General features: G+C 34.9%; 1 protein-coding gene across 1 annotated transcript; it reads left to right on the forward strand.

Moving 5' to 3' along the window:
• The first annotated feature begins 168 nt into the window (after positions 1-168).
• Positions 169-5,800, forward strand: LOC145639316 (uncharacterized). The gene is made up of 4 exons (XM_081690532.1): positions 169-359; positions 3,115-3,882; positions 4,437-4,477; positions 4,555-5,800. Exons 2-4 carry the CDS (start codon positions 3,564-3,566, stop codon positions 5,431-5,433), a joined length of 1,239 nt encoding a protein of 412 aa, XP_081546658.1. The 5' UTR covers positions 169-359; positions 3,115-3,563; the 3' UTR covers positions 5,434-5,800.
• The last annotated feature ends 18,331 nt before the right edge of the window (positions 5,801-24,131 follow it).

The raw sequence follows: 24,131 nt of genomic DNA on the forward strand, positions 1-24,131 counted from the left end.
TCCTTATTTTAAAATAAGTAATTCTCCAAAGTAAGGCTAAAAAATGAAAATGAAAATGAAAATAAAAAAGACAAAGCAAAAGGCTAAAAAAGCTAATCACACGATAAAAGTATAAGACAATGGAGAGAGAAAGAAAAGAAAAGAGAGCAACTTCTCCACTTCTCATCAAGTACTACAGTACAACACTACTATTTATGTCTCTCTAAAAATCAATTTGGTACTTTTTCCCTCTTTCCGACAAATTAGGGTTTATGTTCTGCGAAGAATGTGCTAAATCAAATTATTTGGATTTTATTCTTCTTACTATTTCTTCAATTCCTTCCATCATTCTCTCTTTAGTCAACTGTGTTATTTCCCAGGTAAATCCTACTTTTTTTTCTTCTCCATTTTAAGAAATTATTTACTGATGATTAACTCTTTTTTTTCCCCAATTTATTTCAGTTTTTTTTCATTTTTTTATTTTGGTGATAAAATATGATGTTTCTTTTGTTAGCTTTAGTGGGTGTTGCTTTTTTTTTTTTTTTTTTTTTGAAAAAAAAATATGCATAAGCTGTTGGAATCTTGTGAAAAAGTTAGAATTGTTGTGGTTTAGCTTTTGATTGGATTATTGAGTATATTTTTGAAGTTTTAATGAGAAAGTGGAGTTGAAAGTATGATGAAATTTCTTGTTTGTTGGTTTTTTTTGTTGTTAGATTCTTTGTTATTGTACTGTTACTAGAAGGAAAATTTGAGGATTAGTTGCTTAGTTCATGCAGTATGTATTTTCTGGGTTTCATGAACACATGATTAAATGATTAATGCCATCATTCCAGGTTTAAAATTGATGAAATTCTGACCTATATGAAGCAAAGACAGAAATTTTAACCAAATTCGGATTTTTAATTTTGGTAGAGCTGCATAGAATTTAAAATGAATTTTGTGAGAGTGAAAGTTTTTCGCGAAAAAATTCTTGATTCCTTCCCTTGTGGGGGGATGAGTGTAAGTTTCTTTATGGACAGTTTAGAATAGAAATAATGGCATTGCTTGAGGGTAGGAGTGAACTTTCACGTCAGAGATTGATTATTTGAGATTAGTTTGCTATTGTTGACTTTGTAGTACTTTCGATTTTCTACAAGCAAATTGTGGCAAAAACTATGTTGTTTAGACTTGTTGGCATCTGTGTGTGGAGCTGAGGGTTGGTCAGGGAAGATTCTAAATTGGGGGACTTCAATAACTTTTTTATCCTAAGTAAAGTGTGTAGAGCACATAGATCCACTTAGGTTTTGGAAGATGTGGAATGAAGTTATTAGGACACTAGAAAAAGAAGGGGAAGTCACCGGCTTGTTTTTTGTATTAAACTAACAGTGATTAGGACTATTCCTTAAAGTACAATTCCGCTGCATTTAAGGGAGTTGGCATCGCAAAATGATGGTTGATGCCAAAACCTCAAATTTGAAGGTGAAGGTTGGGGCCGTCTGAAGTGCTTCACATGTCTGTTTGCATGGCCTCTATTCTACCTTTACAAGAATAAGTAAACAACCAAACTGAAATTTGAATACTAAAATATTATTTAGCTTGTTCTAGCTATCACACAATGTACAATTTAATATTCATTTTTAAGAAAATCAAATGAAGCTAAACCTATATTAAGCTGACCATGCCTTAGACAATTTGGAATGAATTATTTGATCTTGGATATATGTATGTAAATATGTAATGCATCCAAAATTCTGTTTCAGTTGTACAGTATGGTAGAGATAGTACCAATACTAAATATGATTTAAATTGTAAATATGATGAATTTATGTAAACAATCAAGTGAACAGAAATGTAAAACAAATAAAAGAAGAAACAGGAGAAAAGTAGAAAACTAGGGCTCTAATTGGTTTACCTTAACATTTTAGGATCAGAGGCCTGAGTCAGTTTTGGTTGCAATATTCCATGTGATGCTTCAAATGGTAATAGATAACAGGCATTTCAGGAAATATTTGTGGTGGTAATGAAGATTATAACCTATGAGGGAGGACTAGGGTCGATTTGATTTGTTTAGACATGGGCATACAGATTACAGGAATTGAATTTGGCAAGCAAATAGTTAAGGCTAGAATTACTTTGGAAGCACACAAAGTGTAGAGCACCTTGTGCTACATGGTGCTGCTACTACATTCCCAGTAGTGGCACAAAAATGTGTGGAAAAGTGGTGCTAGTCATTAAGAACAGACACTGCTGCATGTGCCTATTTGATTGTTTTGCTTGCATGTTTAGTCCCTGTACAGCTCTCTTAGACTGCTTTGCTTCATTTTTTAGCTTTGACATGCATTGAGCTACCTGCTTGGTAGCCATGAACCTTGATTTTGGGTACCACTAGATGTGCATGAACATACCTGTATCTTTTCTGCCCGTCATAGCCTTCCCCTTAACATGCTAGTGGAACTTTACTAACAAGAATTGCTATTCAACCATCGGAGTTGCCTTAATTGGGCTGTGGGTTAGATGTGGTTGGTGCTTGGCATGTTGCGCATTGTCCATGACCACAACCTTGACTAATGGTGAATAGCCGAAATGTATCGTTTGCCTGCCATTGGCACATCTTCGGGATGTTGCTAGGACATAAAGGGTTTCATAGGCTAGTATCTAGTTGTAGGCAAAGGCTAGCCAAGGTTAAACTTAGCTATCTTCATTTCTAGTTATGAACTCCATTGTATGATCCACAGGGCTTAATTTACAGTTACAATTATCTGTGATAGCTGGAACCATATGTTCTCGGAAGTTTTTTTCTGACCTTGGACCATATAGCTTCTCACATCAGTTTGGTGACCTTTGAGCATTAATCTTTATGTGCTGTTATTGGGCATATGACAAGGGGATTATTCTAGGTGTCTTCTAGCTCCTGGGTAACCTTAGAATTTGATCTAGGATTTAGTGATTTTAGATTAAGTGACCACTATACATAATTGGCCTGTTGAGGATCTCGGGTATTCATGGTTAAGTAATTGGACCTGTTCCACTTTTTTGTCCGAGCCTCACAGCCACTCTCACTAGTTGATTTCAAATTGATTATCTTTATTCAGCATATGAATAACTTCTTTGGCTGTTGATTGTGGCTGAGCTCTCTTTGTTTTGTGTACTACCCAGGTCTGATATCAAGGCATCAAGTTGGTACCATGCTATAACATTTTGAAGAAGATGCTAAAGATGGAACTATGTCTTTAATATTCCTTGGTGTAGATATCCATGCATATATTTTTATTTTTCTATCATAAAGTGGTACCAACAAACTAGCATCTCTCTTTATCCAATTTTGTGTATAATTCTCGATATATATGTTCTCTTTGGAGAATACCTTAGAAATGTTTCAATATAGAACAGTGATAAAATGGTTGTCTTGTGTACATTGATCTTCTTGTTTGTTGTGACCGTGTAAAGAGTGTAGTAATTTCAAGGCTAGTATTTGGTAGCTTGTTACAGTTTAAAGGCAAGGGGGATTATTCTTGTGGGTCTCACAAAACATAGCTAAGACGGGGTCTCTTTGTTGTGTGGCCGCTAGGCCACATGGGTCAAATGCTGCAAGCCGGGAGTGGCCTATGGGTCCTCATGAACCATATTGGCGAACTAATACAAGCTTCTCACCACCACCATCTAGATGGGACTATGGCTTCCAGCCTGAAGGGATACAGTATGGCTCTAGTGACAGCATTCAGTTGTTTGGATCTACATCGTCAAACAGTAAAGAAAGCAGGAGCTGGATAAGAGGTGGTTATCATCCAACTCACCAATATTCTGCATCTGAGGGTGGTGCGCTGTATTTTAGCAGTCCGTCTGATGCTTCATTAATCCAGCCATGGACACCCCCACCAGTGCGAGGAGTGAGTATTGATGAATTTGAAACTTCTGCCAGGAGAGGTGTGTATTGCTTTCCTCTAGGGAACTATAGTTGCTTTCCCCCCCTTATTTTTTTTTCTTTAGCAATGGATATTTTATTTCCTGTGTGATTTTCATTTTTTCTGCCAATAAGGGTCATATCTAAAATAACCTTTAAGTATCTTTGCAACTGTTTTAGTGATTTTAGGTGAAATCAAGGAGCTAACTAGTAAGGTAAACAATTTACATGCTTGCAGGCTATGAAGTGGTTATTTTGATGTTACTAAGAGTAATGTTTTGTGTCAATTTTGTTGGTGTGCATCATGAGGATGTGAAATCCCAAATTCTTAACTTATTAACAGCCAACCTGCCAATAAAGTTGGATGCCCGAATAGGCTACACATTAGTTTTCTTCCCAAGTGCTAATGGCATGTGGAGTGTAATGTTATGCTTTGCTTACGTGTTCTTTTCCTTCCTGGAGAACTGTATCATCTTGTAGCCTTTGCATGGATTTGATTTTTTCCGAGTTGCTTTAAATTGTTCACCTGCCTTTATTTTCAATTATGCTCCTTTGATGATTATAATTGATGCTGCAGATACAATATCTGGGCCGTTAAGCTTCACCCCTACACTGGAGGTACTATATAATTTGGTGTTTGCTTCATATCTTAAATATTCTATGGTTTTATTAGTTAACCTATTCTCTCTTTGAAGGGTTCTTCCGTGGTTCGAGATGGTGGGGGATTCACTTCACCTCGTTCAGATGGTAGTGAGTTCGAGCACATAGGAAAGCATAGCCTTTCAACCCCGCGGAACTTCCCCAGTCATCGTTCTTTCATTTCCAAACCTGTACATCCTCTATCCTTCCCAGTTCATTCATTTACAAGAGAAGTGTCTGCTAGCCCTGCTGCTGGACTTCCTGCATATGATGCTACCACTCCCCAGAGCGATTCTCATCGGTTGAGCAGTGGCAGCAGCAGTATTGATTTGAATGATATTTCTGAGCGACTTGAATCTGAGTTTCTTGCTCGAACCTCTAATGCAAATGAGAGCTTTAAATGTGGATTATGTGATAGATTACTGTCTCAGAGATCACCTTGGAGCTCTAGACGGATTGTTAAAACTGAAGATATGCCTGTTGCCGGGGTTCTTTTTTGCCGGCATGTTTTCCACGCAGAATGCTTGGATCAGACAACTCCAAAGTCCCATAAAAATGACCCTCCTTGTCCTATTTGTTCCAAACTCGAAAGAGAATATTCTCCCGAGCAGCATACTTTGCCAAGGCTGCGCAATAATTTCCCAAGACTAAGAACTTTCAGTGAAGAGGGATTATCAAGAACTTGGGGCTGCGTTCAAGCTAGTGATTGTGTTGAGGGAGCCCTGCATACTCCTCAGAAAAGCAGTATGTTTGTCCTGAGCCGACAGAAAATAAAAAATAGTTTCTCTCACAAGGGTAACACTGGCAAAGATTTTCCTAGCAAGCTGAAGAAAACAAGCTCTCACCCGCTGCATCTTTTTGGTGGAAGATTTTCTGATTATGGTGCAGGTGGGTGCTCAAAGACTGCAGCTGGTCCTAGCATTAAGAAAGGATGAATGGTAGGAGAAAGAAATGTCCTAATTATCCCGTAGCAATTGTTTTTTTATAGCCTGGTGGCTACTATGATAATTTTGAATGGTAGGAGAAAGAAAGCACGGGTCATTTCCGATGTATGGTTTTGTTATAACATTATAAATCATAGGTGTAAATCTTTAGTTTCTTTTAACTGAATTTTTCATCTTTTGGTTTTACATTTGCTAATACATTATTTGCTGATGGTTGTCAAACATCCATATTGCAGTTAGATTCTTATATGATGGTCTCAAGTTTCTTGTTTATATATTGAAGATATGTAAAAACTCTGGTATGATTTGAGTTTTTTCATTTTTACTGGCTTGAAAATTCCAGTTTATGGTTTTGTTATATCCCTCTTGCCCTTTCCTCTCCCATTTCCGTGCATCGTACGACTCCTAAACTACTTTACAATTAATACTAGATAAACACTTTGATATTGGAGTCTTGACAATCCAGTTTACCACCATTACATATCATAGTCGCATGTCCTACAACAATGGATAAGGTTACGAAATATACCTACCATTACGGAGTACATCTAAACCAAAACTACAACTTACAAGTGGTCAAGAACATCAAACCGGATATGAAAACTTAAACAGAGTAATAACACATTGATATTGATATTGACAAATGACGTTATACAGAGTAATTTTTAAGCGAAAACATACCGTGCCCCACAAATCATGTGCAATGTCATGAGTTGCAAAGGCATCCCTAGACACTAATTGAGTGAAGCAACAAGGCCAAGTTGGTGTACTGGTAGTGGCCACGACGTTGGCCTTAGGCAATAAATATGGTCGTCCTTGGCTTAACTATACTAGTCTTTTTCTTGTGTTTGGGTCCAACTAAATAGATTTCTTGACAAGGTTTGCACCCTTCTCTCACGACCCAATTTTAAGTAGCTTAGTTAGCCCCTTTCATTTTCCCACACCATGTGCCATTAAACTCAACCAGATAAACTTGTACAAGTAACAACCTCAAGATTTCAACTAGAAATTTTATTATACAAGAAATTAAAATAAATAAATGGAATGGAATTTGATAGTGACACATCTATTTATAAAATCTATACTCGTACAAGTATTAATTTAAGGTTTGCTTATTAGTCTAAAGAGCATCCACAATGGTTGTGTATAAGGACTTGTTAGCAATTTCTAAATAATTGCTAACTACATGCTAGCCATTGTGGAGCTACAACCTTTTGTAGCTAAGCCAAGCTACGGGCTTGTTCTCATTGACTGAACTCAGCTGAACTGAACTGAACTGAACTGAGCTGAACTAAAATGAATATTTTATAAGAGAAGGAAATTAAGAGCTGAACTGAACTGAACTAAATTGAGCTGAACTGAGCTGAACTGAATTTCAACGTAGGAGAACAGGCCCTACATACCTCTATAGAGCTATGTAGTTTCACTCACCAATGTTGTTATATTTATTTGTTTAATATATTTTACGTATTTGTTTGTTTGTTTATCTATTTATTATTTTATTTTTTTATGGTTTATTTATTACAAAAGAATGTAGCTTATCAATTTATCATTGTAGAGGTTGTAGCTTAAATCATATAGATTAGAGATTTATGATGTGGCAATCCAAAGCTATATGTACATGAAGCTAGCCATTGTGAAAACTTAATCAACTTATTCTTATTAGAAGTGAAAATAGTGTAAATATTTGTTGGCACCAAAGGCTTTTAGGTATATGTGCCTTGGTACTTTATAGACATCTTTATAGGTGTGTTATGGTTTCAAACCACCTTATATGACCCTGTGAGTCACCCCACGTATTCAGTTAATTTTTTGAAAAAAAGTCAAAACTGGACCGAAATCGTGTAATATAGCCTTCAATTTTGGACAATTTTTCAATTTTATAGACCCGAAAACAAAATTGCCAAGATGCTTCCCATGGACCCTAATACACCTCGGGAATCCATTTGGGTGGGTAAAGTCATCCAATATGCCTTCAAACTATCAATTTACCCGTTTACAACTTGCACCGATTTTATAAACTCGAGGCTACCACGAACATGTATGGAACCATATAATGATCATATATGGTTCCAAGCGACATTATATGACCCTGGGATGTATCCCCTAGTATCTCGAGACTTTTCGACATCGGGTCCCGAAACCTCTGAAATTGGCCAAAAAAAACGTTTATTATAGCCTTCAATTTTGCAAATTTTTACTTTTTCTGACCCGTAAACAAAAAGTGCCGAGAAGCTACCTATAGACCCTAATACCCTATGGGAGTCCAATTGGGTGGGTGGAACCATCCAATTTGCCTTTAAGCATCCTGTTTATTAGTTTCCGTACACGACTCTTGTATTGGTTATAGGCTTCCACGAGGCCTTTATGTAACCGACTTATGGTCGTATATAGGTCCAAACAACATCATATGACCTTGGGATGCATCCCGTACGATTCCGTGTGACACCGGGTCCCGATACCTACTAAATTGCTCCGATTTCGTGTATTAGCCTTCAAATTTTGGCTTTCGTACATCATTTTTTCACCCGACAAGATTATGCATCCAAGTAATTCCATGGGTTCCCAAAGGGCCTTGGGAGTCATGGACAATGCCTAGAACCATCTCATTCATCCTAAATCACCATGTTTTAAGGCAACAACGACATACCCTTAAACGACAAAACTAGTTGTTTGTATGCCTTGTCCTTGGGTGCACATATCTTGTGCACATGTCACACGACCCCTTGCACCATCCCACGCCCCAACACTTTGGCTTTGTTACTTGTCTCGATCCACTACTTAGCATTTTTAGCACATAAGAAGCAACACTAACCTCGTTTTCCAAAATACGGGCGTTTTTATTAGGGAATAGGGAGGGGGAGGGATGAATAGCATGATTAGTTAACTTAATGGTTCTTTATAATGATTGTAAATAAAATAAAATAAAAATTGGATTTTTTTTTGTCTGATCCTAAATGGTATTCTATTACTCCCTTTGTTTTATCCCGTACAACAATTTTGGTCTATATTAAGGGTCTGTTCTCATTGTTTGAACTCAACTGAAATGAATTGAACTGAACTTATTAGAGCTAGGCTGAACTGAACATATTAGAGCTGAACTGAACTGAACTTATTAGAGCTTAAATGAACTGAATTGAACTGAAATGAATATTTTATAAGAGAAGGAAATTAGGAGCTGAACTAAACTGAACTTATTAGAGCTGAACTGAACTGAACTGAACTGAACTGTAAATAATCTTTTTCGTTTGAGAACAGAACCTAAGTTAGAATGTTAGGGAGTAGATAAACAAGATATGGAGCACTGTAGTTCATATTCTTCAGATTATATTTTATTAAACAAGCTGTGTACAAAAATAATCTTGTTTGATTTGGTACCACACGTCCACACCACAACATGCAAAGTGAATTATTCTTGGAAAAAGCCACGTTTTTAAAATATATACTTTATATAACACACACAAAGTATAATCCTAGTCGGTGATTTACCTATTCTTACTTGCAAAATTACGTGAAAAAATTTTCATCTCCAAAATTAGAGACACATAAAACTTTTTTCTTTTTTTTTTTTTTTTTTTTTTTTTTTTTGGAAGTAAATTAAAACAATTTTTTTTTCAACAATTTAATTTTGAATAAAGTTATGGAGTGTTTAAAATTAAAGAAATTAGAAATCAACTTATAAAGTTGTAAATTACGAGTACAAAATATTCACATGTCATCTATGAAACAGCTAGGAACATTGTTTCTTCATTCTCATTCTTCTTTTATTAAGCACTCCTTCGGTTTTTTTTTTTTTTCCAAGTTTTTTTTTCAGAGTTTTCAATGCAATACTGTATATATAATACCTCAAGCTATGTATTACTCCATAACAACTTCAATAAATAAATAAATAAAGCTATGTATTATAAAATTATATAGGAAAAATGAAAAACAAAAATCCAACCTTTGCACTTTTTTCTCCTAAAAATCCAACCTTCAATTTATTCCTCAAAAATCCAACCTTTATACCCCACCTTCTCCGATAGATCCATGACCTGTTGATGACCGGTTTTTTTAAGTCAAATGCCACGTGTTAGCTATTAATAGGTCAATTAATTTTTTAATTATTAAAAACAAAATTAATGAAAAGAAAAAATTAAAAAAACAAAAAACAAAAAACAAAAAAAAAAATCAGAAACCCGCCAAACACCACCACCTCCACCAGTCACCACCTTTTTCCCCTTCCCCTACGCTGCCGGCGCACAGCATAGCTTCCCGTTCGCGCCCAGTCATTCCCCAAACGCCGATGACGTCCATCTCCTTTGAAGTCTGACCAGAAACCTCCGACCAGGCACCACGAACGGTCAATTCGCAGCCGCCACAAAACCGCCCCTCACACACCCTCTCACCACCACAAACCCTAACCAGAAAACCTCCGACCAGCCACCTCAAACCCTTGTTAAAGTCGCCGCCGACTCTTGTTCCCCTAGTTACAGCCGGCGATCCTCCTCGAAATTGAATCCCTAAAAACTGATTAGGGTTTGTGCGTGGTGGTGAGAGGGTGTGTAAGGGGCGGTTTTGTGATGGCTGCGAGTTGGTTGAGGTTGGTTGTGGCTGCGAATTCGCTTGGTTCGGGTTTTGAATTTTGGTGGTGGTGATTGGGTTATGGTTTGTGGTGGTGGTGCGAGTAGTTTGGGGTGGTTATGGTGGGATTTCATGTCATGGTGGTGGTGAGAGTGGTTAGGGGATGGGTGTGGTGGTGAGAGAGTGGTTCTGGTAAGAGTGGTTAGGGGATGGGCTATGGTGGTGAGAGTGGTTAGGGGATGGCCGTGGTGGTTGACTGGTGTTGTTGGTGTTCTGGTGGTGTATTGGTGGCGTGTTGGTTTTTGTGGTGGAGGAATTGGTGGAGAGAGAAAGAGGAGTGAGAAAGAAAATTGAGTGAATTGAAAAAAAAAAAATAATAAAAAACTTTTTAACCTGTTTAACAAGTTAAAGGTCAAATGGATCTGTTGGAGAAGGTGGGGTACAAAGGTTGGATTTTTGAGGAATAAATTGAAGGTTGGATTTTTAGGAGAAAAAAGTGCAAAGGTTGGATTTTTGTTTTCCATTTTTCCTTTTTTATATAACTTGTATATTTAATTAGAAACTAAACATTGTGATGAATCAAATAATATCTCACATTACCACGTTATGAAATATAAACACATCATTAATTTTGATATTTCATTTGCTTCAAATAACAACAAAATTTCATTTAGGATCGGACAAAAAAACGAAGGGAGTAATAGATATCAAGAACTAACATTAAGCACAAAGTTATACTATGTATCTCATACTAGTCCTAATGCATAAAGTGTTGACGAGAAATATGATGTTATTAATTTGTACTTACATATACTCTGTAATAATTAAAAGGTTAAATAAGAATTTACAATCACATGGCCCAATCTATGTCCTTGAGATATCTCTAACTCTATGCGATGAATAATTGTTAGATTTTGTAAAAGTCTTCAAATTGGAGTCGGTTTCATTAATCATTATATATAGGGCTACAATATTGAGTCCTAATTGTAATAGGAAACCTCAAAGGATCATTTTACAAAATATATTACTTATATCTTACAATAACATAATATCTTATCATATATTCTATCACACCCCCTCATGGCCGTAGTCATAGAGGGAGGAGGTTGATGAACGCTGAAACTACATCTGAAATCTAAAAATAGTTGTCGAAGTAGCTCTTTTATGAAAAGCGTTAATTAAAAGACTACGTTTGTGAAAAGAGTTTTCCATTGTGTATATTGGAAAAATCATAGAGAAAAAGAGAAATGGAAGCACAAGATCGAGGAAGGATAGAGGTGGAAAGATAGAGAATTTGAGGAAAATGTGGTATATCTTTTTTATAAAAGAAAATGATTTTTGCTCTATTGAAGTAACTTTGCACCAAAATAATGAAATGAAAAAGAACATCATGTCTGGCAGTCTGGCTGACTCATAACCATCATGTCTTTCGGAATGCAGTTTTTTCTCCTGTCTTCACTTCTTTTCTGGTCTAGGAATGGATCATCCGTCTTAAAGAGGCAGCTTGCTATTCTGATAGCCAGTTGTCCCATTAGCAAAGTTCCTCCATTCGTCCTCATGTTCGGTTTTCGCATTGGCTGCAGGGCTTTGGCCATGAGTCTTTGGACGTTTGTCTTATCTTTGACGGTGCTTGGGACAGTCAGAGCAATAATGCTGGAACGAGTTAAATTTTTCGAGTTCTGTCGTTGGACTTAGTTTTGGGAGGCGTTTCTCGGGCTTGTCATGCATCATCTGCTTTTAGGCATAATTACAGGCTTGTTTGTGGGCTCTTCAGTCGGCCTTACGAGGGTTTTGCAAAGGTCCTCCTTTACTCAGATTGTGCCACCCTAGTCTCTTTGCTGAGTGGTTCTCGTTCCTTTGATATCGATTGCCTGGCTCTAGGAGATTGATTATGTCCCGCAGGATTTCGCCGCTTGTAGGATTAGTAAGGTTCCTCGATCATGGGTAGCCCCTGCCCACTGGCTTACGGTGAAGGCTCGTCAACGACGTGTTCTTTTGTACTCCTTTTAGCATTCATGTTTAGGTTTATATATATTTTTAGTTCCATTTGTAAAAAAAAAAAAAAGTAACTTTGCACCTATGGAAATATTGTTTTCAATTTCTTAACAAAACAAACAAAGGAAAATGAAGAAATTAAGAAAAACTTTTTTTTTTTTTTTTTTTTTTTTTTTGAAAATTTGTTCCTCCAAAATAAAGGGTCGATTTTCCTAAAAAAATAAAAAAAATAAAAAAAATAAAAGGTCCATTTTTTAGAGGGAAATTTATCAATAATCACAAGCCTATACACTTAGTTGTCCAAATAAAACAAAAAACAAAAAAAAAAGGTCCATAAACTTTAATTTTTGCAGCAACTTTTGGTGTAGTAGGCACACTGTGTGGCAGGGATTACCCGAGTTATTCAGTAAGGGGTTACTCAAGTTACTCAGTCAAGGGTTACTTAAGATTTCACACGGGGGTTACTCGGTCAGGGGTTACTCAAGTTACTCGGTCAAAGGTTACTAGAGTTACTCGGTTAGAGGTTACACGGTCATGGGTTATTCAAGTTACTCGATCAGGGGTTACTCCAGTTACTCGGCTAGGGGTTATTTAAGGAGTTCGGTCAGGGGCTACTCGAGTAATTCGGTCAGGGGTTACTTAAGAAGTTTGATCAAGAGTTACTCGGACAGGGGTTACTTGAGGGTTCAGTCAGGGGTTACTTGAGGGGTTAATTACTCAGTCAAAGGTTACTTAAGGGGTTACTCGAGGGGTTCGATCGTGGATTACTCAAGGGGTTATTCGGTTAGGGGTTACTTGTCAGGGGTTACTCTGTCAGGAGTAACACAAGTAACCCTTGACCGAGTAATCCCGGGAACTCGAGTAACCCCTGACCGAGTAACTCGAGTAATCCCTGATCGAGAAACGAACTCGAGTAACCCTTATCGCACGATATAGCAACCCGAAATTTTTGCCACTAAGTAGCAAAATCCATCAAGTAAGATTTGATCATTCAATGTATGGATTTGATGACATCACATATTTTCCCTACACCAAAATTATCTTTAATTTGTAAATTTCCTAAATGATACAAGTAATATCATAAGATTAATTATTAAGCTACCCATCAACAATCTTATCATTAGTTGTCTAAGGAGAAGTCTCGTTCAATAGCAATCCGTATTTCCACACACTAATCAATGATGTTAACTTCACGACTCACAATCATGTCTTTTTCATTATTTTTGCCCTTAGCGTTGAACTACGAGCAAAAAACCATTATATCAGGAGATTTGAAAATCTAAGTAATGGATTTTCTAACGTCAATGATATTTACAAATAGGCAAATTTTCCATTATAAAACAACTAGTAGTGACCTTTTTATGTCTAGTCTTAAAGTCACTAATTTTTACAATAATTGTGGTTGTATGTAATTTGTATTTGTATGTGTATTTGAAGTCTTTTGCAATTGTTGTGAGGTCCTACTACTTTATTAGGAACTAACTCCACTCATGTAGTCATGTGTAGAGTTTCCTTATATTTCCCTTTTCATCACTTAGGTTTTAAAAAAAATATAAAGAGAAATCTTTATTGGTAGCCTTTTGCCTTTTTGTTTTCACTACCTTTTTTTCGTATTTGTATGTAATTCATAATAATAAAGCCCTTAAACAAAAATTAAGCTCACTTATGGCATTGGCATTAATGATGCCTATTTGGACTAATTTTTTTAATTATTAACCATAATTAACTTAACAATGTAAAATGCTTAAATGCCCTTGTTGATGTCTCCAACAACATACGATATCATCATGCCAGACCACCAGGAACCGCCATATACATAGGTGGCAGGGCAATGATCGAGCACTTCCTGCCCTCTTCTTCTTTTTTTCATCTACGAGTACTTCGACCTTTCTTGGCAACTCTAAATTGCTAGAGGGTACGTATATTTGGCACAGTGCACCAAAGGCTTTTTTTTTGGGGGGGCTCATTTGGATTATTAATATTTATTTGAATGTTTTGTCATCAAATGAGCAAAAAATAACTTTAGTATACCTTGCACCCGAGTGTACATGAGAATTTTCAAAATTACAAGGCTTTCTCACCATTTCCTTTCCCTATTTTCCGCCACCCACTTCAATTCCTTTTAAACCGGCCTTATTACTTCAGTGATTACTTTACGACGACTTTGTACAATTTCCATCACAACGCTACATAATTAATTAGAACTTTTATGGACAAGTTGGGGTTTATTTAAAGTAATTAAATTGAATTTGTATTTTTACTTAATTAGCATTACTTTTTGTATGTATAGTTGTGTTAGAAATCTTTTACAATAGATGGAGGTCCAACTAATTATAGTTCCTTTTATTTTTGACCCAAAAGAATGGAATATACTTCGTATGCAAATAACAAAACATGCAACATCATGTAAAATAAAAGGTTAAAATTAAGAATTTTTTTTTTATAGGAGTGGAATGACTTGTAAAAAGCATATGGGCTATGATTATGTCATTGACTGTTTGACATGAGTCAATTATTGGCGAATGGTTATTTCATGAATTATCCAATAACTATGCACAATGCATTGATGCCACAAGTTTGGCTAAACTTTATAGATGTAGGTTTGATACTCAAATTCTTAGAAGATCGAGTGTGTCGAGAGCTACGAGCACTCCATGCTAGCTTGTGCAAACATTACACATGTACTGCGTATTTTATATTTCTGCCTCCAATTCTTACTGATTGCAAAAAACTAATTTTTAATGTCTCACAATATGCAAATAATACCAGGTATTATACACTAATTATAAATTATTGGAAGGGGTAGAGCCTAGAAGGCTAGAATGAATAGTGTGTCGAATCTTTGTTACCTGATGTATACGGTAAATATAATAGGTCACATGTTTGATTTCTTAGCTTCCTGCTCTATATTTAACTTTTTTACTCGTAATTAAACCTGATTATTGGGTAGGTCAGGTCAGAGTTGATGTGGGTAGATTGCGAGTTGGGTCAAAAACAGATACATTTTATAGGGTCAATAGCAAGTCGGGCCAACGCAGGTCGCGGGTCAGTAACGTAGCAGGTCAACTGAATTTCATCAATTAAATTAATATTGGACAAAACCATTAGTAAGTTTATATAAATACAAATCATCTATGTAATTATTTTACACTATCTATTTTCTTTATTAATTATACTGGAAAAACAATTTGGCCCTATATTAAGATATTGATCCTAATCAATAAGGGTTCTGTCCATTAAAGACCATGTCATTAAAAGTCTTTTAAATTTGACTCTAATCCTATTATCATTAGGCTACCTTACCTAATAACCAGGTCTACTCGTAGTTAAGAAAATATTAAATCACATCATCATTTGAAGATTAAATGACAAGTAGAGCATGGTGTGAGGTGTGAGGTTGTGAGCTTTGAATTGAGGGTATGTTCTCTTCAACTTATTTTCAATTCAATTTAGTTTCTAATTTCCTTCTCTCATAAAATATTCAGTTCACTGCACTTCAACTCATTTCAGTAAATAAAAACAGGCCCTGAGTACGGGATTGTTTTTCGAAATAGTAATGTAAATTGTTGATAGGTCAGTCGCAACATGACATATACTATCATGCACACTGTAACTCGTGGTTCTTCTAAGCTAACCATGTGAGTTCCCATGTGAAATAACTCGTAATGGTCCCATTCCCATAGTTATACTTTTACTTCAATTCCTAACTATTTCGTGTTTATCATGTCATTTTTTTCATAATTAATTTAGTATCAATTTCCTCCATCTAACTCAATATATTTCTTGCAATTCTAGATATTTCGTTGCGGATACTAAACCAAATATTTAGGGTTCGGGTTTAATCCTCTAACTTTTTTTTTTTTTTTTTTTTTTTTTGACAAAACTCTAACTTTTTATTAGCAATAATTAAATATTCTATATATATGCGTATGATATTTAACCATTATTGTACCACAACCTTTTTGTAATTGCAACGTATTATTTATATGTCATGCCAATTTATTATATGATTTTATCCTTACTTACATAAGTTAATTACATTACGTTTACACGTGTGGCCAAAGAGAGAGTTCAAATAAAGAAAAAGAAAATTATTGTTGTGCTATAGCTTTTATAATATATGGCCCAATTCTTGTCTCATGCTTAATGATGTTGTCATTTGATTCTTTTGATTTGTTGCATTTCCATTACAATTTACAAGTGACCCAAAGTATTAAAGGCAGATGATTAATACAACGTTACTTTACTATAGTGGGTTATTTTTACCCTCTACTTAGTCTTATCTCTCAAATAATTTCATATTATAATTTTGTCAATCAATTCAATCTAGGTCATGTTCAAGATATAAGTACAGGCATAACATAATACACACATCACTTTCCATTGTTATATTGGATAGGAGAACATATTTAACTATATCTATCACGTTAAATGTTGTTTAACAGAGAGTAGCAAAGAAGGTGATGGATAATAATATGGAATGAATTTTGTTACATGCCAAAATTGCCAATGTAGCACTGCTTCCAATTTTCGTGTACGATTATGCATTCGTTGGTCGTCCATAACCCTAGGAAGTAGGAACAAAATTACAAGCTAAGGCGTAACTCAAATAGGATGGATAACTACTTAACTAGTCTAAGCTAGAAGGGCAGTCATCATAACAATTCTCTATTAAACTTATTTCAAATTAAATGTTAATACATACTTCAATTTGTCATGTATAGTCGTATATATAGATATGTATACATATAATTGAACAATAAAACACAGTCTAAGCCGTCGATCTAACTCACACACTAGTACACTACATGTTTAAATATGAAATTTATACTCCGTAACGTGTAAGTATTACACGTACTCATCGTATTCCATTCCCTAATTGTACATTGGTAATTTAGGAGTATATGCAATATTTTCTTCAATTCTCAACACTACCTTGGTCTTACATGTTTGGTAACATTGCAAAAATCACACCATTATAATGGAGGAGTAGAAACTAATATTCCGTGACTCCGTGTCATTCTGTCAAGCAATTTCATGATTCTTTTTCCTTATTCTATAAGCTAAAAGGTACATATGTAACAAAATGCAAAGTTTTTACGTTACCAAAACTTTTCTAATGTGTCATTGTCATGCATGCACAAAGAACTGAGGGACAATAATAAGGTCTCTTTATTAGTAAATGATTAGTGACTAATAAAATCATTAGTGTTGCGGTAATTGCATGATTATGGCAGACATAGAATCTGGTCTCTATAATATACTTACTAAAAAAAAGAGTAGACAATTAGACAAAGTAAGCTTATTGAAATCATTAATTACCGTGAGGCAGAATGAATTTGCATAATGATACATTTACTCAAAAGCCTGCCGACACAAAATTAGTGCAGTGTACTAAAATGCTTCCTAGCAACCAGCTGTTTGTTACTCCAGAAATTTGCAATTTTTTCTACGTAGTACTTTTTATTACATTTACACGGATCATCATCAAGTACTTCAATGCTTGTTTGATTAAATTATACGAGTATTTGTTCTACATGTTACACTTTATGAAAACTACCATAAATCCATAATTATTCCTAAATGATGGATATTCATATGTTGTTGAACTAAATTAATTAGGGCATGTTCGGATTTACTAAACAAAAGTGAACTGATTGGAGATAAATTGAACTAAACTGAATATTTTGTGAGAAAAGAAAATTAGAAACTGAACTGAACTGAAATTCAGCTGAAGAAAACAGACCCTTATTTATGGATAAAAATGTACTTATAACTCTAATATATTTTGTTCAATTTAGCAGAGTGCATTTAAACCTTTATTTATTATGTCATTTAGGGGAAAATTACAAAAAAAAAGGTGTAATAAGGTGGACTGGGAATTGAATTATATGGCTTAACGACTGTTACATGATCGTCCACACATCCAATAGGTCAACGGCTTCTTTGAAACCCTAAATTATTCCCCAAGAAATCAAGAATAATCTTATTAGTTGTCATAAACACAAAATTCAAAACTAGGAACATAATCAATTCATACCGCACAAAGTCGTAAAACAATCACAATACAAGTATGCAAGAAATAGAAAAGCGCAAGCTATGAAGTGGCATGCAGCTCTATTTGCGCGTAAACTCAAATGTTGTTGCCAGATCTACCCGAGCTATTTCTCTATTGCTATGTTTGTTGTATTCGAATGTACACCCATATCGATGTCCAGCGCGCCCGACGCCCGTGCTTGCTTGATTATGAGTCATACCAACAAATGGAATTGTTAAATCGTGACCCGAAATCTAGTTGGGCAGACTTTGAACGCATATATCTTTCAAACTACAAGTGATTTTGAGGTGATACAAATTGGAGGTGATAGTTTAGTTCAAGTACTTTCCAACGATAGGTTATATGCCCAATTCCAATAAGAAATGAGAAAGTTATGGCTGATTTACTAAAACCAAACGAAATTAAAAATTTGCAACAAGACTGCGAACTACCATAGCTCTATGCGAGTGAGCTGTAGCCCAGCCCTATAAGGAATTGCGGCAGGCATGAGCTAGCTGTGGAGCTTAATAGCTTGGTAGTTTGGTTCTTCTAGGATAATTTATGGAATTTTCCTAAATTAATACTCGTATCTTTTATATGACGACTATTTGAGTATATTTGGGGAACAATTTTAGGGTTTAATTAGGGTTTCCTCATGTTATAAAAGGACCCTTTAGTTGATCAATTAGATCATACCTTTTGAGTCATTAAATTTAAGGCTCCTTGTATTATTATCTCGTTCTTTCTCCATTATAGTGAAGAAGCTCTCGAATCCCCCACCCGTGGATGTAGGTCTATTTTGACCGAACCACGTAAATCCTTGTGTTCTTTGTTTATATTCTTTATTGTTTTTCTTGTTCTTATTTTTCATTAACTTATTCCGCATTAATCAAACACAATCACACCCTAATTTCCTAACAAGAAAAAAAGCAACCAAAAAAAAAAGGAGTGCTTCATTAGCACTCTTTGCACCATTTACTCAATCAAGTACTCAAGTTTGACTAATATTTGTGATATTATGTGAGAATTTTTTTATCCCGTGAGTATTTGTTGAAATCGTCTCAACAAATAGATTGTTAATTTAAAATTATTATACTTTCTTATAAATAATTAAAGATACCATACATTGATGCAATATGTATCCAAGAGTGATGAAACACTTATTAAAAACGTATGGAATAATTTATGCAGGACAAATAAAGGCCCTGTTCTTTTGAGTTGTTCTGCTCTCTGATTTGTTCTGTTAATCCCTGCTTTCTTCAGAAACTCAAAAAAACAGGGCAAAGTATAAATTGGAATTTAGGTTATTGGGGTTGATGATAACTTGGTCAAAAAAAGACATTTATGACTTATGAAAAAGCAATTGACTTGTAACTGCAATAGTTCAGTGTTATACTAGTTGAGAAAGACTTTTAAACTTTAAAATGATTTAGGGGGGAAAGTATATAGTGAATCTTAAGAAACAGTAAAAGAAGAGAGGAAACATTAAAGACAAAAGTAAATCTTTGGGAAAGAGGCGAGCATATATATTGACGAGGTAGACTAGTCAGTGCCTTGATAGCCTTTAAACACCAAGAAAGAGGTGGATTCTCCTATATAAGTTAAAAGTTATTTTATTCATGCTTTTAAAGGTTCATTTTCGAGGTACCTGTGCTACTATGTTCCAACACGTCAACGACAATGCTAGTTATTGGTTTTTCAACTTTTGACCATTTTTTATAAAAATTACGCTATTTGGTTTTTGATTAATTTATTGGAGGTAATACCAAAAAATAGGGCTAATTAACTATATTTTGCAACCTATAAAGCACAAACACTACTGTGAGGCCTTGTTATTTTAAACTCGTGGGCAGAGCAGAACAAATCATAAGTTAGCATAACAGAATAGATTTCAGCAGAGCAAAACAGAGCAGCAACTTTTAACATTGTACTCCGTAAATTTCAATAGAGTAGAACAACTCAAAAGAACAACACTTAACTGATTTTTGTTCAAGATGTTATTTTAAAAAATCCTTGATACAAAGAAGAAATCATGTTATATCACTTTATAGTTTAATTTCACTATTTTCCTAATCATTAGGAAGCACCCCTCACAAGGAAAACTCTTAAATTTTACGTATTATGTAATATACGAAGTACTTACTTACGCAGTTGCAAATACGGAGTAGTCACACATTTTGCTTAATCTTAGCTTTAATGTGGCGGTTTTTACAAAAATCTTGGATGCCCACTATGTTCCTCAAAATGTGAACGAAATATTCAATAACACATATGGTTGTTCATCCAACTAATGTACAAGTTGTAATATTGGGTTTTACTAAAATTAAGGATTTTTTTTTGTGAAAAACTACCTTTTATATACAACTTTTTTGTGAAAAACTACCTTTTAAAAAAAATGTTGTAAGGGACTACCACTTGCCGGAATCTGGCCGTTGACTCACTTTTCCGGCATTGACCACCCACGTTCCGGTCACATGACCTTTAATTTTTGTTTCTTTTTTTTTTCCATGCATGCACCACCAGCATTGCCGACTTGCCACCACCCAACCACCGCACCACCTCAACCCATCACAAAACTTCTTTACAGCCACCGTCACGCATCCCAAAACCAACCCAACCCCACTTGAAACTGCCTCCACCCCGTCGAATCCAACACAAACCCTCAATCAATCCGCAATTCGTGACCTCAAACAACAACATCAATAACGAACTTTCTCAGATCAATTGAGGAAAGGAAGGGAAGGGTTCTGGTTTTCAATTCGAGGGGGTTTTGTTGAAGTTCGATCTTCGAATCGAATTGCGTACCTAACTTCTTCCCCAAGTCGGACCCCCGTTTCTTGGGCGACGCAGTGTGCGATGGAGATGGTGGCGTCACGGCGAGGTTGTGTGACGCAAATGGTGCCGAATTCGGCAAAACCATGTCGGAAGAAGAGGATTTGGGAAGGTTGGGTACTTTTGCCGGAACTAGTTTTTCCGATTATGACAATGACGAGTTTGTTCTTGACTATTTCAACAATTTTGTCTTCGAATTGAAGAATTGGGACTTGTCCATTGGATTGGAGTTGAGTAAGTAGTGGTTGCGCCGCCGTGAGATGGAGTATTTGGGCAGGACTGAGGTGGAGGTGATGGCGAGGGGGTAGGAGTGGTCGAAAACTAGAAAAGGGAGGAGGAGGAGAGGGTGGGGGTGGTTGAAAACGGGGAAAAGGCCGCCACGTGATCTAGTTAACGCCAGAAAAGTGAGTCAACGGCCACATTCCGACAAGTGGTAGTCCCTTATAACATTTTTTTTAAAAAGAGGTAGTCATTTACAACATTTTTTTTAAAAGGTAGTTTTTTACAAAAAGTTGTATATAAAAGGTAGTTTTTTCACAAAAAATCCTAAAATTAATGTTCGGATAATAATAATCTTCTAATAGTCTTACTTAAATATTGCGCAACATGTGATGCTGTCATGCATTCTAAAACCAATACTGCGTAGATTGATATGGTTAACTCTAGGTAACGCATAAGGTTGGTTGATTTTTTTGGTTGAGGTAACGTAGCCCACAGGACAGAGAATGCAAGAAAATTCAACAGATTACTCTTGTACATGAATACATGGTTGTTAGTTAATCAACTCAACAACCTTAAACCTCCGAGAATCTCGCTCCTATGATTACGCTGAGTGCAAGAAAAATCTAACAAAATCTTAATTAGAATTAGAAAAACTTAATTAAAGATCAAATCACTAGTTAATGTGTAAGCACTACACTACTTAACAAAGATGATTAGCTGACTAGCATAATCAAGAAAGAGTGCATACAGCTGTGAAATCGTTATTAACAGTAAAGTAGATACGAGTATTATAAATACAACATGATTAGAAGAAAGGACAATAGATATGGTTGGTAGTTAAGTCTAAGGGGCTAAGGTACTACTCCGTCACATGAATTTGTCTATTGATTAATCTATGGACGTGTCATTCTTAATCTTTACTTGCATGATTAATATATTCTTAATCTAAATTATCCTCATTTATTAAGTTAATAAACTTAATCATTGCCATAATGGCTAATCAGGAGGACAATATAATACGCCTTGTTTTGTTGGGATTAGTAAACTAGTAACTCTTTTTTTTTTAGTGTTTTTTGTACTCGTTTTAGGTTATTTTTTTTAGCAAAATTAGTCTCAACATCCTGATTTATTCATTGAGTACGCCCAACACTTCGAATTTTGGATAGTAGCAAACACACCACTAATTATTTGATTGGGGTGTAACACGTGTCATTAAATACCATTTAATTATCAAAATTGTCTTAGTTTGTACTCTCTTTATTTTTAAATATTTGTTTCATTTTTTCAAGGGCGGAGTTTTAGAAGAAAATGGAGAAAGTAATAAAATATAAAGGTAGTAGGATAGGTGGAAGAATAAAAAAATTTAGTCGAGAGAAAATATAAAATTAATAAATTATGATTTATGTTGAGTCCACTAGTTGAGAGAAATAAATTAAAAATTATAAAAGTTTTCCAAATAAGAAAATATAACAAGTATTTAAAACGACTGAAAATAAAAAATAAGCAAGTATTTAAAAGCGAATGAAATACACTATAAATTTTACACTTGTACGTTCAAGAGATTATTGTACACTTGTACGTTCGTACCTAATTAACAAATTGTATGCAATTTACATGCTTCAAATAATCAAATGTAATTGTGGCTACCAAAAAGGTCTTTAATCTTTGGTCGACAATGCAACAACAAAAATATATGTTTCCTCTTTTTAATCTTAGTTGTAAATTTGTAATCATGTTTACTTCTTTATTTATAGTATTAAGTAATGTTTAGGATTAGTCATTTAGGCAATAATGCAATATGCACTCAAAAATGCACAAAGTTATGTTTGGACTCATGAAGTCATGACATACCTAATCATGCTTCCTAATATAAACAGCAAATGTCTAACATCTCCTATTGACTAAAAGACACTATCATCTACCAATGTTCTATAAACCGCGCGCACAAGCTAAGTACCTAAAAGTTAAGTTAAATTAATTGACAAGTGTAAAATTAAGTTTTTCATTTAAAAAAGTACCTCCTAAAACTTGTTTAAAAACAGTAAAATTGCCCAAATTTTGATTAAATTAGGATACTTGAATTTCCATTATTGGTTACCTGCATGTTAATTAAAGATCCAGTTTTTATTATTACCATGATTTTTTTTAAGATGATGCTCCCAAAACTGTCTGTTTTTCTTCATATGTTTTCATTCGAATCTATCAAGTCGCCTTTTAGGTGGTAATGAAAAAACATGAAGATAGAAAACGCATGTTTGGGGATGAAAATGTGTGTCTATTATGACTATGGACATTGTAGGTTTGTTTAAATTACACATAAAATTCATTTTTACTTCCGCAATCTACCAAACTGACCTAAAGTCTAGCAATTTGTTATAACTGATGGTTACGGATATTTTAGGCTTATTTTTATACTTTTTGTATGCACACTTAAAATTCATTTTTATTTCCACAATCTATTATCGACTATTTCCATCGGGTTGTAATAAATAAGGGTACTCTATTTTTTTTTTTTAAAGTAATATAAGGAATAAATGGGGGTAGATTGAGAGAGTTGTGAAAACAGAATAATAAATCAGTCAAATTCCGTTAGTTCAATTAATTTCATCACCAAAGAAGATAGTGTATTGATTTCTTCCTCCGGTTTAGTCGTATTATGCGGCTACGTTCTCACACAGGCAGCAAATACGGCTACGAAATTATACTTGTCAGATACAACTATACAAGTATATTACTCTACTGTGAAAATGAAGTTAGTGGGAAGACTGGAAACATACTAGCATATCAAATGTTGCAATTTGCAAATATGCTCAACTGGCTTCAGTCAACTCAACAGGATTTAAAACAACAGTAAATGCTCCAGAAAATTTATATAATCCCCCCCCCTTTTTTTTTTTTTTTTATTTATATAAAAAGCTAACGAACGCATTAGGGGTTTTGGATAAGCTAACTAAAAATAGTTTTATTAAACTAAAATGAACATTAATTACACTAATTGACGTGTAATTTTGGCATGCATTTTCAAATTAACACTACTTTA

The sequence above is a fragment of the Chenopodium album genome, chromosome 1, assembly GCF_948465745.1.
Source record: "Chenopodium album chromosome 1, dcCheAlbu1.1, whole genome shotgun sequence".
Lineage (NCBI taxonomy): Eukaryota > Viridiplantae > Streptophyta > Magnoliopsida > Caryophyllales > Amaranthaceae > Chenopodium > Chenopodium album.

Excerpts from the sequence above, each read along its gene's own strand:
- LOC145639316 (XM_081690532.1), top strand. The coding sequence starts at position 3,564 with ATGGGTCCTCATGAACCATATTGGCGAACTAATACAAGCTTCTCACCA. Across the intron at positions 3,883-4,436 it reads TGAAACTTCTGCCAGGAGAG|ATACAATATCTGGGCCGTTA; the intron begins GTGTGTATTGCT and ends TTGATGCTGCAG. Across the intron at positions 4,478-4,554 it reads GCTTCACCCCTACACTGGAG|GGTTCTTCCGTGGTTCGAGA; the intron begins GTACTATATAAT and ends CTCTCTTTGAAG.